Source organism: Petromyzon marinus, chromosome 3 (genome assembly GCF_048934315.1).
Source record: "Petromyzon marinus isolate PM22_M1 ecotype Great Lakes invasive population chromosome 3, UKy_Petmar_22M1.pri1.0, whole genome shotgun sequence".
NCBI classification, from domain to species: Eukaryota; Metazoa; Chordata; class Hyperoartia; order Petromyzontiformes; family Petromyzontidae; genus Petromyzon; species Petromyzon marinus.
In genome coordinates, this window is record NC_133669.1 from 22744759 (window position 1) to 22759315 (window position 14557).

The 14557-nt window shown below is 44.7% G+C and overlaps 1 protein-coding gene across 2 annotated transcripts in view; it reads right to left on the reverse strand.

Annotated features, from left to right (window-relative positions):
• LOC116957370 (rab11 family-interacting protein 4-like) overlaps nucleotides 1-14557 on the reverse strand; it is a 34656-nt gene that overhangs the window by 10181 nt on the left and 9918 nt on the right. For both annotated transcript variants that reach the window (XM_032979486.2, XM_032979494.2), the window contains 6 exons: nucleotides 8669-8851; nucleotides 4633-4767; nucleotides 3823-3858; nucleotides 3112-3211; nucleotides 1927-2030; nucleotides 933-1073 (listed from right to left, as the gene is read on the reverse strand). In XM_032979486.2, coding sequence (XP_032835377.2) covers nucleotides 933-1073; nucleotides 1927-2030; nucleotides 3112-3211; nucleotides 3823-3858; nucleotides 4633-4767; nucleotides 8669-8851 — 699 coding nt within the window. The remainder of the gene's footprint in view (nucleotides 1-932; nucleotides 1074-1926; nucleotides 2031-3111; nucleotides 3212-3822; nucleotides 3859-4632; nucleotides 4768-8668; nucleotides 8852-14557) is intronic.

Sequence of the window (14557 nt, forward strand, 5' to 3'; positions counted from 1 at the left end):
TATTTTATCAATTTATTATTTTATTCTCATTCTACGTGACTTTACCGAAAGAACCAAAGAAGACCATCCCCACCGTCAAACATGGTGGTGGAAACATTATGCTTTGGGGGTGTTTTACTGCTAAGGGGACAGGACAACTTTACCGCATCAAAGGGATGATGGACGGGACCATGTACCGTCAAATCTTGGGTGAGAACCTCCTTCCCTCAGCCAGGGCATTGAAAATGGGTTGTGGATGGGTATTCCAGCATGACAATGACCCAAACACACGGCCAAGGCAACAAAGGAGTGGCTCAAGAAGAAAATCTGTGGAATGAGCTGAAGGTTCGAGTTGCCAAACGTCAGCCTCGAAACCTTAATGACTTGGAGAAGATCTGCAAAGAGGAGTGGGACAAAATCCCTCCTGAGATGTGTGCAAACCTGGTGGCCAACTACAAGAAATGTCTGACCTCTGTGATTGCCAACAAGGGTTGTGCCACCAAGTACTAAGTCATGTTTTGCAGAGGGGTCAAATACTTATTTCCCTCATTAAAATGCAAATCAATTTATAACATTTTTGACATGCGTTTTTCTGGATTTTTGTTGTTGTTGTTATTCTGTCTCTCACTGTTCAAATAAACCTACCATTAAAATTATAAACTGATCATTTCTTTGTCAGTGGGCAAACGTACAAAATCAGCAGGGGATCAAATACTTTTTATCCCTCACTGTATATACCCTTGACTCTTTGCAGAAATCACAATTACCTTTTGGCTCTTGGGTGTGTTACAGGTTGGCCACCCCTCCATTACAGCATGACATCATTGTACTGCATGACATCATTGTCTCTGTACATGGCTGCCGATCAAGACACGACGAGTCAGCTAACGTTATTCTTTTAATCTAGAGCAGGGCCGAGCGTTATTAGCAGCGGCGGCGGTGGCGGTACTTGCCTGGTGGCGAGCGCCTCCGTCTGCTCGCCCTTGTCACGCTCGAGCCGCGCCAGCGCGTCGCGGTGGCGCCGCGCGTCCTCCCGTGCGCTCTGCTCAGAGCGAGACTCCTCGTCACGCAGGCGCTCCTCCAGCTCGTGCACCCTGGGGGGGGTGGGGTCACGTCACGCGTGCGAGCGTCAAGGAGGGTTACGTCGGAGGACGCGTGTGGAGCACACAGCTCGAGGGACCATGGAAGAAATCCCGGCTGGTGATCGATCGCGACATCTGGAAGCCTCAGATCAGTAATCTATATATATATAAAAAAGCGAAATTTGTGAATGTGTGTCTTTTCTAAATGTTTAGCATACTTCCCGACATGCAACAAACTTGAAATTTGGCATGTGGGTAGTTTCCAGACTGTACACAATGCAAAACGTATAAAAATAGATTTTTTTGTATTTTTTGGGGGGGTGGGGGGCGCAATAATGGATATATTTTGCACAGCAAGTGAGCGGTGACGTCACATCTGTCATGTCACCCGCATGTGGCAGCGTCACGCAGTGTGCCTGCTGACGTCACGCATCCCCCCCCACCCAACCCTCCGCGCAGGCCGTGTATTAATCCAAGACAAAAATTCAAGTCCCAGGCGAAGCCGGGTAGTAAAGCTAGTGTATTACGTATGTATTTTGAACTTCTTTCGCACCGTGCCCAGCCAAACGTGCTAATATTGACTTTCGCGGCCAATATTACGATATATTTTTTTTAGGTCAGATCACCTTTGTAAAATGTGTTGCGTTAGTCACCCTCCTCCACCCGACACTGCCAATTAATAAAGTTGTCACGTGAACAAACATGCAAACATATTAGTGCTTCAGCAGCAGCACCTCTCCAACACACCGGTGTGCTGAACTAGTAACTAAATTGGCACGTTTTGCTTACGTTACAAACCTTACTAATTGGCCATGTCGAGTGATGACGATCTAACCCACAAATGGTCGAAGCTCCCCATAATTACCGGAGGGTGAGCTGCTTGTTCTCCTGCCGGAGCTTCGTGTGCAGGTCCCCACTCTCGGTGGAGTCGTTCTCCAACTCGCAAACTTTTCTCTCCAGAGCATTCAGCTGCACAAAAAGGGACGGCGACACCCAGCCACCAACGACGAGAGGAGACGCAGTTCGTTGAGCAAAACCACTTGCTTAGCAAAAAAGTGCAATCAAACAGTACGTCAGTTTAACGCGTTGTAATCACCAGCGAAGGGTCGTACTCAAATTGTAAATGTTGTGGGTTTACTCTCCCAAACATACCAGTGTGCTGAAGTAGCAACTAACTGGCATTTTGTTTACGTGACAAACCGTACTAATTGCCTGTGTCAGCCGGTGGTGGGTTTATGACACATTCATATTAACACGATCTAACCCAAAAAACATGTATTACAGGCAGTACGTGTTCTTTTACAAGGACAGCAAGCTTATTATCATTGTAAGTTGTGTACCCCAACACTTGAAAACACCTTAAACAGCTGTTGCAAGTGATTTTTTTTTTATTTATAATATTTAATTTTGGCTACTTCTTTAGAATCTAGTTCGAGCTAATATGTTACCACTTGGCATGATTATCTGTAGACAAACCGTGCCCTTGGGTTAGATTGTGTAGTCCGAGCCGTGTACATTACGGTTGACCCTGGATCCACCACTGACCACCTCCTGAAACCCATTGTGTGTGAGATTTCAAACCTCGTGCTGACAGAAATCTCCTAGCTGCAGCGAAATATCTTGAAATTGTATCACTCCGTCAACAAAGAGTCTGGTAAGCCCCAGCTTTGTTGTCAAAGGAGCATTCAGGTTTCCAGCTTGCCAAAACCGTATTCACCTAAAACTTGTTAGGCTTGTTTTGAAACTACTGCACACATGTTCTGCTCAGAGCAGTTCGTATGGAAATATATTGGTGGAAGTGGATAGCTTGTGAAATAAAGCAACAGGATTAATTTGCGGTTCTCAATGATGTTTTAATTAACATGGTCGGTATGCGAGCTTCAAGCCCCGCAACAACTTTTATGTACGTATGTTGACCTTTCGCGCCATACGTAGATAACCGTGCTCATCGGAGGCACGAGGGAAGGACGACAAAACCAAACACAAGAAGCGGTTCCAAACGAGTGAAATTCATCACAAAATTTGCAGGAAAGCGTGGGAGGACGCTCACTTTTTCTGCAATGTCGTTCTCGGCAGGATCTCTGGACTCCACCTCCAGGTTTTCCGTACTGCCGTTGGTGCTGCTCAGGTTGCTAGTTTGTAGCAGGTGCCTGGTGTGGCGTGCCGGATGAGAACAAAATCACGTCAATGGCACCAGCACCAGGAACGTTACTGTGTTCAAAGAGTAAAACACGTCCCATGACCTTTAACTCGGGGGGGGGGAAACCTCGACCACGTGCAGTGTTCTCAACGTACTCGAGGGCAGGTGGACTTTATTCACGGCGTGACACCAGTTTTATTTATTTATTTACAACGTTAAGAATGACACACATGGACATGCTAGTAAAGACAGTTGAGTAATTGCGGGGGCCAATTGTTTTGATAGTAAAAGCCAAGTCCAAGCGTTGACATTGTCAACTGTAAGGAATTATACTGCACTGAGGTTGGAAACTGCGGAAGCAAACACCAAGGATGTAATCACGAATTGGGTGTTTTTTATGTTTTTGTACCACTCATAAATGAGATTTTATATAGGTCAGTAAAACCCTTCTTTACCAACACTGATGACGATATATTTTAACATCTCTCTTCACAATTTGAAACAAAAAAAAATCTTCTGTCAATAACACTATGTGGCCTTACGAAAAAAGTATATACTCGACTATGTTTCTTCACAGCACATAGAAGAGACCAGCCGAGTCTTGAGAAGCTGTTTGCTTACCTGGCATAGGCTTTCGACGAGATTCTCCTGTTGGGACTGAAAAACAAAACAGGATACACGTAAATTTACAACGCAAGTGTCCTCTAGCACGTGGTAAAGAGTTTTATTTTGGAGCAAAACTGCCAGTAAGGAACAAAACCACAAATGACTACCGCTTGCTGCACACGCACAAGTCCAGAAACCATAAAAAGCGAACCTGTGATACTTAGACCAAGGTCAGTGATAGACGGCAGGTAGCTGATAAGGAAGCGGACGGACCCCATTGTTCATTCTTCAACTACCAGTTTGGTAATTGTGAACAATTGGGCCGGTAAACCAACATTTGCCGAATAAGAGAGTCTCACATTCTCTAGCCAGACAAAAACCAGCCCACGTCATAAGGTGTCAGTTTATCGGCCGATTGTTGCCCTCGGGCAGCGTCAAACTGTCTCCAGAGAGATCCGCAAGGACACATCCACATAATGCCACCCCGAGACACAAGGCAGCACGAGGCAATGGTGGCTACACTGCACTGATGATTCCTAACGAGGGTGACGACCGCACACATTTGCCGCATGAGCATCCTGCCACCGATGTCTAAAATAAACATCGACCCTTCCGAGTTCGTGGCTCTAAAAACAAGGAACGCGTGCGTGCATTGCACACAAAGGGCCCGGGGGTCATGAAATTAACGTGCAAGGCATAATGGAAAAACAGATGAAATGGTCAAAACTGTGACTTTTTCTCTCCCGAGAAATCACCTTTTGTTTGTAATATCATCATTATTACTCTTAGCCAGACTGGCGCTACCAGTGTGGGTGGGTGGCGAACCTGTTGACTTCCAGCTTGCGCAGTCGAGTGTCCAGGCTGTTCAGCTGATCCATCTTGCGCGCACAACTCAGGCAGTAGTTATGGAGCGCTTCCTGGGTCAGCAGATGGGGATATTTCTTGGGAGTGTTGTTTGCGCTGCAGGAGGGGGCAAAGGTAAATGTGGGTGCCACGGTGGCGAGATGTTAACTACCTCGCCTGGTATGCAGGAGGTCGTGGGTTCGATCCAGACCCCGACGCCTGTATATTTGGAGTTTCCACGTTATCTCCGTGGTCGTGTGGATTTTTCTCCAGGTCCTCCGGTTTTTCCCCTCCACATTTATAATGAAATTGCCTTCATTATAAATTTGGCTGCTATAAAATTTCCACACGATGATATGCCCCTTCGTTCAGCTATCATTTGTGGCCAGGTCGCTTCTGAAAAAGAGCGGGCCTTACCGGGTAAAAATAGTTGAGTTTCATCTTCTTGGTTCTTTCGGTAAAGTCACGTAGAAGGGAAACAATAAAATAATAAAAAAATAAATCAATACACTTCTCACGACGTTTCGACTGCAACACAAGCAATCATCATCAGGTGTGAAAACCACAGCAAGAAAATTTGAAGAAAGTGAAACAACCAAGAATATGAATCCCTGCAGTCACGAAAGCTTTAAATCAAAATTTAGTTGAGTTTCAGTTAAATTATTTGTCGAAAGCCGAGGTTGGCGCAGTGATAGCACTCGCACCTCACAGCATGGCTTGGTTCGATTCCCGACTAGGGTTGTTTTTATGTTCTCCCTCCTGTTCTGCACGGGTTTCCTTATAGCTCTCTGGTTTACCTCGAACACCCCAATTGGGACAAACATTCTGAAAAAATACCGGAAATTTTACTCAATTGAAATGACATGTCGGGACATCGCCCCCCCCCCAACCCAACTAAAAAAAAAATGTCAGGACCCTACTCGGGAAGAGTCGACACTCTGCAAGGCTTTCCTGGGTAAACTAGCATAGTAGCAAGAGTAACAAATAATTTAAAAAAACACATGTACTATCACCAATGGTTCATTGCACAAAGTAGAAGCCTTATCAGCATCATATGGTTAAACGTTCGCGTGCGTGCGAGTGCATAAACTGGATGCCCGTTGCCCAGTGACATTTTGGAAAAAAAATACTTCTTTAGAAGCAAATTATCAGATGCTCATTCAACCAAACTGGGAAACTGAATGCGTTACGATAATGGGGGTTTTTTTACGGCTCATACAAAATGTACTTAATTTCGAAGATTAATTTAAATGCGCTTTAAACACGCTAAAATACAACTTGCTTCGACGACAATAGTTTTTTTTGCTAAATTTCACAGGCAACAGGGCATCGTCCAGTTGACAACATACTCACACACCACACAAACCATTTAACCATTGTGCACAATGCGTTTGTGGGGTAATGCTTGATGTATCCAGAGGTAGATTATTGTGTTGATATCCAGAAACGGATTTGTTAACAATTCTTAGTTAAGATTCACTGGGTTTGAAGACTTTTATTCTTACTGCATACCGTACATCTTTAAACTCACCAGTAACATACATTCATAAACTGTGCCAGAAACTTTACCCAATTGAAGAATCAGAATTACGATCCTTAAAATGTCCCTCTCCGTTCCTTAGCCATCTCCAGTTCGTCTGTCGAGCATTCCTGCTGTCTCAGTACCCCTGTCTCCCAGTCCCCCTGTCTCCCAGTCGTCTTGTCTCTCAGTGCCCCCCTTCTTCCTGCCCCATCTCCCAGTCCCCACCACCTTTCCCAGCTCATTGCCTGACCTCCCTCCCCACCCCACTTCTCTCGGTCCTACTTTCTCGCCGTCCCCACTGTCCCAAGACGGCCCCGTCGTGCGCTAATCCATCTACAGACGGTCGCCATGGCAGCAACCCCCGTTCATATGCGCGCTCGTGCCAACGTGGGTGGCGCGGAAGCCGCTCCCACCAGGGACGCCCTCGAGGGCACAGAAAGCGCGACAAGTCGGGCGGGCGGGAGGGAGCGACGAGCCGAGAGACGAGCGCCGAGACGACAGGGCTAGATGGGGCCACGTGGACACAACAGGGACAAAATATTGAAGAGGAGGAGCGGCAAGAGCAGAACGAGGAAGCAGGCGAACGTTTCTCCCATTGTGCAGCATGGACCCGGGGTCATGAAATTATCAATGGCAACACCGTGGGCGTGTCACAGTGCAGTCTTTCCGTGTGGAAGTCGGGGGGGAGGGGACGAACCCCGGTCGTGTCTCTATTTAATCTGCTCTTTGTTTCGTGCGGAGGAACGCACCACTCTTTGACAATGCGCGCGATATTGTGAGATGTTCTAGAATCGTTTCATTGTTGTTGGCAAGTGCATTTGGTACGACGCTTTAATAAAGTAAATCATATAGTGATTTATGCGCAGACTTGCACTTCAACGTCTGCTAAGTGTTCATTTTGATCAGTAATCCATATGAATTTACCTTGAGAAATCATACAGTAATGTTATTGTTTTTATGTGGCTAAACAGATATTTGAATGGTACACGTTAGATTATTTATTTTGACACTAGATTCACCACAACAACGCTTATTCTTATATTGTTGTGTATTCTTTTGATCAACTAATTTAGAAATATGCTTTGACCAATTCAGCCAATTTTCATTCTACGAACCTGATTCTTTACACGTCTCATACATTCATGTCAAGTCTCAGAACTAGGAGTTCTTGTGAAAGGATGAATGAAAAACAGAAAACACTAAAAAAAATCTTCTTGTAAACAAACAACAAATGCTTATAATTAGCACTTGGAAAAACCGAGCATTCTACCTTAGCAGATCAACTCCGCAAAAAAAGATTAGGCTCAACAATGTAAACGAAAACTGTGAGCCAGCGTATAATTTACATATGAATGTCCCTTTTCTCCTATTCTTAACAAGACGTCCATGCTCTGTAACAGTCTTTCTCCCCCACATCAAGGCTAGATTACAGGATTCCAAGCTCTAGCCCAATCATTTGAATAATTAATGCCAATTATAAGCGCAAATGCTACTTTGGTAATGGTGTATTGGATAAAGAGCGTGAAGGCAATCCGCTAATTGGTCAAGATAATCATTAGAATCCTGGAAAGATCGCTAACGTTTGGAATCCCTGCTAATAAAGTTGCAGCCCATTAGGTAAATTTACTCTCCTACTGTTCCACATGGTGTAAACAGTAGCTCCTCAAACCAATCAAACACAGTGTGATGCTAAGATGGACAAACACATCACAGATAAGGATTCGTTTTTTCATTAACGGGTTACCAACAATCCTAAATCATTGCCCTCGTTTTTTGAAATCAGTAAATTCCCATAAGTGAGAGCAAAAGTAAAACCTTGTTGGCTTCTCATCTTGATTCAAACAAAAAGGTGTCAATGTTTAGCCTAAATGCAACAACGGCTCAATTGCAAACAATGGGCACACATTGCCAAATCCATTCGTCTCAGTTGTCTTGTCCACACACCCATTGTTCTACCACAAGGCAGTGCTCATCAACATTACCACCTCTCACAGTCAGCGATGGAAAACTCCAAGTGGCTATTTAAATACAGGATGGGACATCCTATTCTGCATGGTATGTTACAAGCAACATTCACAACGTTATGAATATGAAATGTTGAAGCCCTTAATCCACTGCTGGTGGAAGAGATGCAGGAGAAGGACAACACACTAAAAATGAAAAAGCAGTTCTAAAGGAATGAGCTTTCAATGAAGATTTAAAAGTGCATAGCTCCAGTGGCTTCCTAATATCGAAAGGAAGAGCGCTCCAGACGGCCGCAGAAGCACATCCAAAAGCGCGCGATGCGGTATTATGTATTACGTAGCCAACCGTTGCGTTGACCCCGTCTTTGTTCGACGGCTATCCAAAAGCCGCCGCCGCTGCTGCGAGGATGACCGGAGTCTCGTGCGATGATGGTTTATGCTCCCTGACGAGACCGGCAAGGTAACTGTGGTTTCGCTCGCGGCGAGAGTTTCGTGCGCGTGCAAATGAGCGCGACCCCTCATCGTGCAATACCTGGACGGCAGCGAGGAAGCGCTGTTCTGCGCGGCTTCCCCCGGCAGCTCGCCGGCGCTCCCCTCCGTCAGGTCGGTCTCGTCGCCCTCGCCGTAATCCTCAAACTCCTCCTCGGCACTCATGAGGGAGAGCGCCGACAGCGTCGACACGTTCGACACCAGCGACAAGTTGTGCTGGTGCGTCCTGCGGGCGGTGCGGATTTTACAATGCATCAGCTGTTGAGCTCGCACCAGCCTCTGTTGCGCAAGCGTGGGGGGGGCTTCATTAATTGCCCGTGAAAAAAACAATGTCTACGTATGGATGTACGTTGAACTTCTTTCGCGCCGTACGTAGCCAACTGTGCTAATCGGGAGGTTCGGGGTGGGGGGGACAACAAGCTAAACAAAAAATGCACGCCGAACTGTACTTTGGTAACACTTTCTCTGCCCCACAGAGAGGAGGGGCCTGGGTTTGATTCCTGACCGTCTTTGTGGGGGTGTATGTTCTCCCCCTCAGTTCTGCATGGGTTTCCTCCCATAGCTAAAATACCATACAACGTAACAACTGGCGTCGGCCAAAGATCCCAATGCTAAAAAATGACCTGAAAATGACTCAATTTGGATTACACATTGGGACATCGCCCCCTAGTGAAAAAAAAACTTGCCAGGAACCTCCTGGAAAAAGAGCTTTGAGACTTGGTGAGGCCTTCCTGGGTTAAACAAGCATAATCATTACGCATTATAATGGTCTTCATCAAACTTGTGATGAGGACAATAATCCCCTTGTAGTCAAAACTACTCGGTTATTAACTCATAGACTGCTATGCCTCCAACTTTCTGTCATGAGCATCCATACTCCCACCAGATGGTCCAATTTGGGTCCACGAGCCTAATTTTGGAAAATTAATACAACATCTTGAGATGCAGTTGGGTTCAGATATCATGTACATTTTAGCCGCTTTTGTAACTGCAATCCACACATTGTCGGTAGGGCCTAAACTCAACCAATAACAAAACATGTGGTGATGCTGCAAGGACATATAACAAAAAAGAACCTCAGCAAACCTGTTAATGACACTGCCCTAAAATGAAAAAAAATATATAACTAGCTTTACTACCCGGCTTCGCCCGTGACTTGGATTCTTGTCTTGGATTAATACACGGCCTACGCGGAGGGTTTGGGGGAGGGGGATGCGTGACGTCAGCTGGCACACTGCGTAACGATGCCACATGCGGGCGACATCACAGATGTGATGTTACCGCTCACTTGCCATCCAATATATTATATCCATTATTGCCACACCCCGCCCCGCCAAAATACAAAAGTCTATTTTTATACTTTTTGCATTCTCTACAGAAGGGAAGCTACCTACATGCCAAATTCCAAGTGTGTTGCATGTTGGAAAGTATGCTCAACATTTCGAACAGACACACATTCACAAATTTCCCTTTTATATATATAGATATAGGTGATGTTTCAGGCAATGAGCTATTGCCCCGATATATATATTTCCTTTTAGGAGCAGTATGATCAACTGATACAAGTGAGCAAAGATGCAGCACTTTATGGCAAGGATCGAGAGAGAAAAAAATTGGACGCGACAATCAGGTTAGAATATTCGGTTACAATCTGTGTTGCCGACATGAAATCTGGAGTCGTAGAAAATCCTGCACAAGCACTTTGTTAATGAACCACCCATTGAAGAGCCACAATTTTCAAACACGTTGAATTTCTATCATGCAATTATGAAATACAATACGTGGCTATAATGCAAGGTTTGACAGCATCATATAAAAAGAAACACAACACCCATTAAGCCTCACAGTAGATTGTAAGCCTATACAATACATACGGAAGACAGCAACATAGACAAAAGTAATTCATGTGGATGATTGCGCAAAGTATATTAAAATTACATTACTGGAGTAAAGTACTATAGATATAAAACAACAAAACTATCTACAAATTAGCAATTACTTTGAGGTGTGCAATTTAAAATTACAAATGTAGTGAAATTACACGTTTAAATGACATGAAATTTAGATGACGTCCATATGTGCAGTGCGCACCCACCCACTACTTTTGAAATAGTAGGTAAGGGAGATGTATGTGATGGACCTGTGTTCAGCAAAAACACTAAAATATGTCTATAAAACTTAGTGGTTTCTCAATTCACTGGCAGCAGCCACATCCGTCAAGGGGGTGGGGGAATGATGGAGGAACATAATGGTCAAATTTTGAGCTAAGTGGCAAATCTCCCACCATCAGTGTGAGCGCAACAGGTAAGTCAGTCACAAAGGAGGCTAATATACCCCCCCCCCCCCCCCGCAGAGAGTATACGATCTTAAAATACCTGGTTTATTCTTTTTCCATGACAGATACGTGGAAAATGTTCAAAGCCAAATCTCTGTGGCACGCCACCCTCTACAAAAACAGGCAGTCATGCCAGCAGACACAGGAGACACTGCAGCCCAACCACAACAGTGACTGTAACGACAAAAACAACTTAAGCTGTCGCAACCAATGCAACGGTCCATGTAAGTTTGTGGATTGGGCCACACGGTATGTTTATGCCAACAACTTCACGTCGCATTTTGCCTTCTATCACACAAGAAGACTGCCGCGTTCACAAAGATATTGTTCGCACATTGCCAATGTCCTTGGCATATTCTGACCAATTAAAACTACCCCTCGCCGAAGACTTACGACTTTTCGAGACCGCATTCAAAATGAACAGTTTATTTAAACTGCTTTTTGAGCGCCCAAAGTTTGATCAACGCATGGGCACGTGTAAATAATAGCTTTGCGAACGCGATCATACTCTTGTGGCTATGGTGAAGGATACATAAGGAATTTGCCATGAAACTACCACCACCGTGGCCTCACCCGAAAACCAATAATGATTCAGTGATACACGAGTTAAAACTGTAGATGCCAAAGCCATCCACCCTCTTGTCAGTATTTGAGGGGGGGGGGGTGCAACAATGCATCGATGAATATCGATTTATTGAGCTCACGACACAGGCATCGTCAAATCGCGCACGTAACAATCGAGGCTTTTTAATTCGTGACGAGTATGTTGAAATGGGTTCAAGGACCCAACTAGGCACTGGAGGCCGCTACAGTCACCACAAATTTGGACGATTTGCGAGGGGCGGGGTTGTTGCAAGCATTTGATTGCCACCCCCACTGATGCATGCATTTAAAAGCTCTCCCACAAGCAGTGCCGATAATTGTTCACATTAAGTTAAAAAAAATACCCAAATTACTCGAGCTCTCAGATGTTACTAACAAACAAGGTCTTCAATATCCTACCAGGAGGGCCAATGATATCTGTCCTTTGGAGAATGACGAGTCCATTTTTTTAAATGCCAATGAGAAGGCGAACTTTTTTCATTGACAGCGCATGACTACCTGGGAGGAGGAGCGCGCTAATGAGCGGGGGGAGAAGTATGGGATGGGAAAAATGCTGGGGTATCCTAGTCAGAAGCACAAGCAATTGTTTTACCTTTCGCTGTGAATAACTCATTAAAAAGGCTCACAAATTCCTTCCTTCCAGTAACAGGCAACCTAATTCACATTGACATGTAGGTAATCATGCGCACGACTGCACATTCAAATTAGAAGAGAATAAATCAGAGGGTTCAAGTATATTTTGTTTAACCAGGTGAGAGCTCAAAAGACCAGGAACAGTCTCAGGTGAACATGGGGTGGGAAATTACCATCAACAATTGATAGCCAGGGCGCCACGCTGGTGAGATGTAAACTCCCTTGCCTGGATACAGGAGTACGGGGGTTCAATCCTGACCCTAACGATGCCTATATATTTGGAGTTTGCATATTCTCCCTGCGATCGCGTGGATTCTTCTCCGGGTCCTCCGGTTTTTACCCCCACATTTAGAATCAGCACGCATTTAGAGTATTTGGCTGCGATAAATTTCCACGTGATAAGCCACTTCGTTGAGCTATCATTTGTGGCCAGATCGCTTCTGAAAAAGAGCTATACAGCTCCGTGGGTCTTACCTGGTAAAATAAAAAAAAGTTTTTAGTTTACAAGTTGAGTACGATTTAATCCACGTGTGTGTAACTTCACCCTTTAACGTCTAAATAAATGCGGGAGTATTCATGTTTAGCTTTAAACTCCACCAAACAACTTACAGAATTTCTTATAACAAGTTGCATTTGCTGTAGATCATGTAATTTCGGGGTTTTTTTTGGCTTTCGTAATATTTGTTGACTCGGGTTACTCTTGTAGGCGAGACGATCCTTTGTCTTTCGATTTCTCAACTGGTGAAATAGAATGAACGGTGACTTGATACAAACGGATACTGTATCAAGGGAATAGGAGGAGGAGCATTCAGTACAATTGGGGAAATCCCCTTGCTTTGCAATGTCTGTTAACAATTAAGGACTTAAATGCTAATCTAAAATCCTCAGTAATGTTTGGATTTGTTTGGAATGCTTTCTAAAGCGCTTATGCACACGTGTATGGAACCTGATTGACTTACGTTTAAAACAACTTGGCTAGTTTGGTACACACTTGCAGCGATTTCATCGTTACTGATGGCATCGTTACTGCGCAATAGATTGTGTCACAGGTTGCTCATCCATTACATAAGGATGTCAATTACTGTTGAAAGGGCTCAGATGTACTGGTTTTAAAACTGTGTTTAAATTAGGCTGTAAGAAGACAGGTGGGTTAGATCTAATGGCAGTGTTCATCACTCAGCCAAAGTACACTGTATTGCTCTAAAGAGAACATTAAAGACTCAATGACACGACTTATCACAGCAGACTACTGTCCAAATGTCAACTCTAAAAACTACCCACAATGATGAAATTTGAAAACACAAAACACTTCCCCAATGTGGGAGCTGAGCTTCTCCAAAAAACACGATGCATGATCCCAATAAAACTACCAACAACTTTAAAATGAAATCACACCTCGGATGTTGCGCAAGCCATTATAAGCAGTGCTCGCATTGGCACTGCTAAGTGTTTCGTCTTTTTACAACAATAACTGTGGGGTTGAGCAGTGGCATTCGTGGTTGGCGCAAACACGGTGCTATAAACCCAAGCAGGGGAGAATTCACTGCAGTGGAGAGCGATATATGAACCCGTTCCGGGTCTATCCTTCACCGATGCAAACCGAGCCAGCACGGTGAAGTATGGTCAAAGCACCCCAATGACCGACACAGCATCTCGGCATGATCGGCGAGGGGGGAGACCTTCATCCAACAGTGGATTGACCATGGTCGGCAATGACAGTGACGATGACGGGTGGCCATTCATGTTAAACCCGCTAATCCTTTGCCAAACCGTGAGGTGCAGCAGCACCATTCATGGGCAAGTTGCAGCAGCACTGATGTAAAATTCCGAGGAACGAATTTCAAGGAAAACCCCAAGGGGGCTAAAATCTCTCAACTGGTTGGGGAGGGGGGGCTGACACACTCGCGTGTGCTACTGCAAAAAGGGATACAGAGCGCAGGGAGAGATCAAGAGCTCATGCAATCCCAAGCCACCGCACCGCAAAAACCCAATCGGAATGCATGTGCCGGCGGCAAAAGTGCGAACTGGGTGAAAGTACTGTATGGCGTTATCTCTCTGAAAATAATAACAAAAAATAAGCAAAAGTGAAATACATATTCGTCCCATGTCTTTTTTTTTCAAAGAGTTTTTCTTTTTAAATCGCATGTTTTCTCGAACGAAAATATGTATACGTCCGATGTAATGAAATCTCTGAAAGGTAAATATGCGTTCGTCTTTTTTGTTGTTCTTGTTACAAATATATGTGCGCAGGCAGCCAGCCAGGCAGCCAGCTGGGTAGGGGCATCTTCTGTAAATAAATCAGGGCAAGCGTGAAAGCCACCAGGGAAAAGAAAAACACAATCGTGCACACCTGCTCAAGCT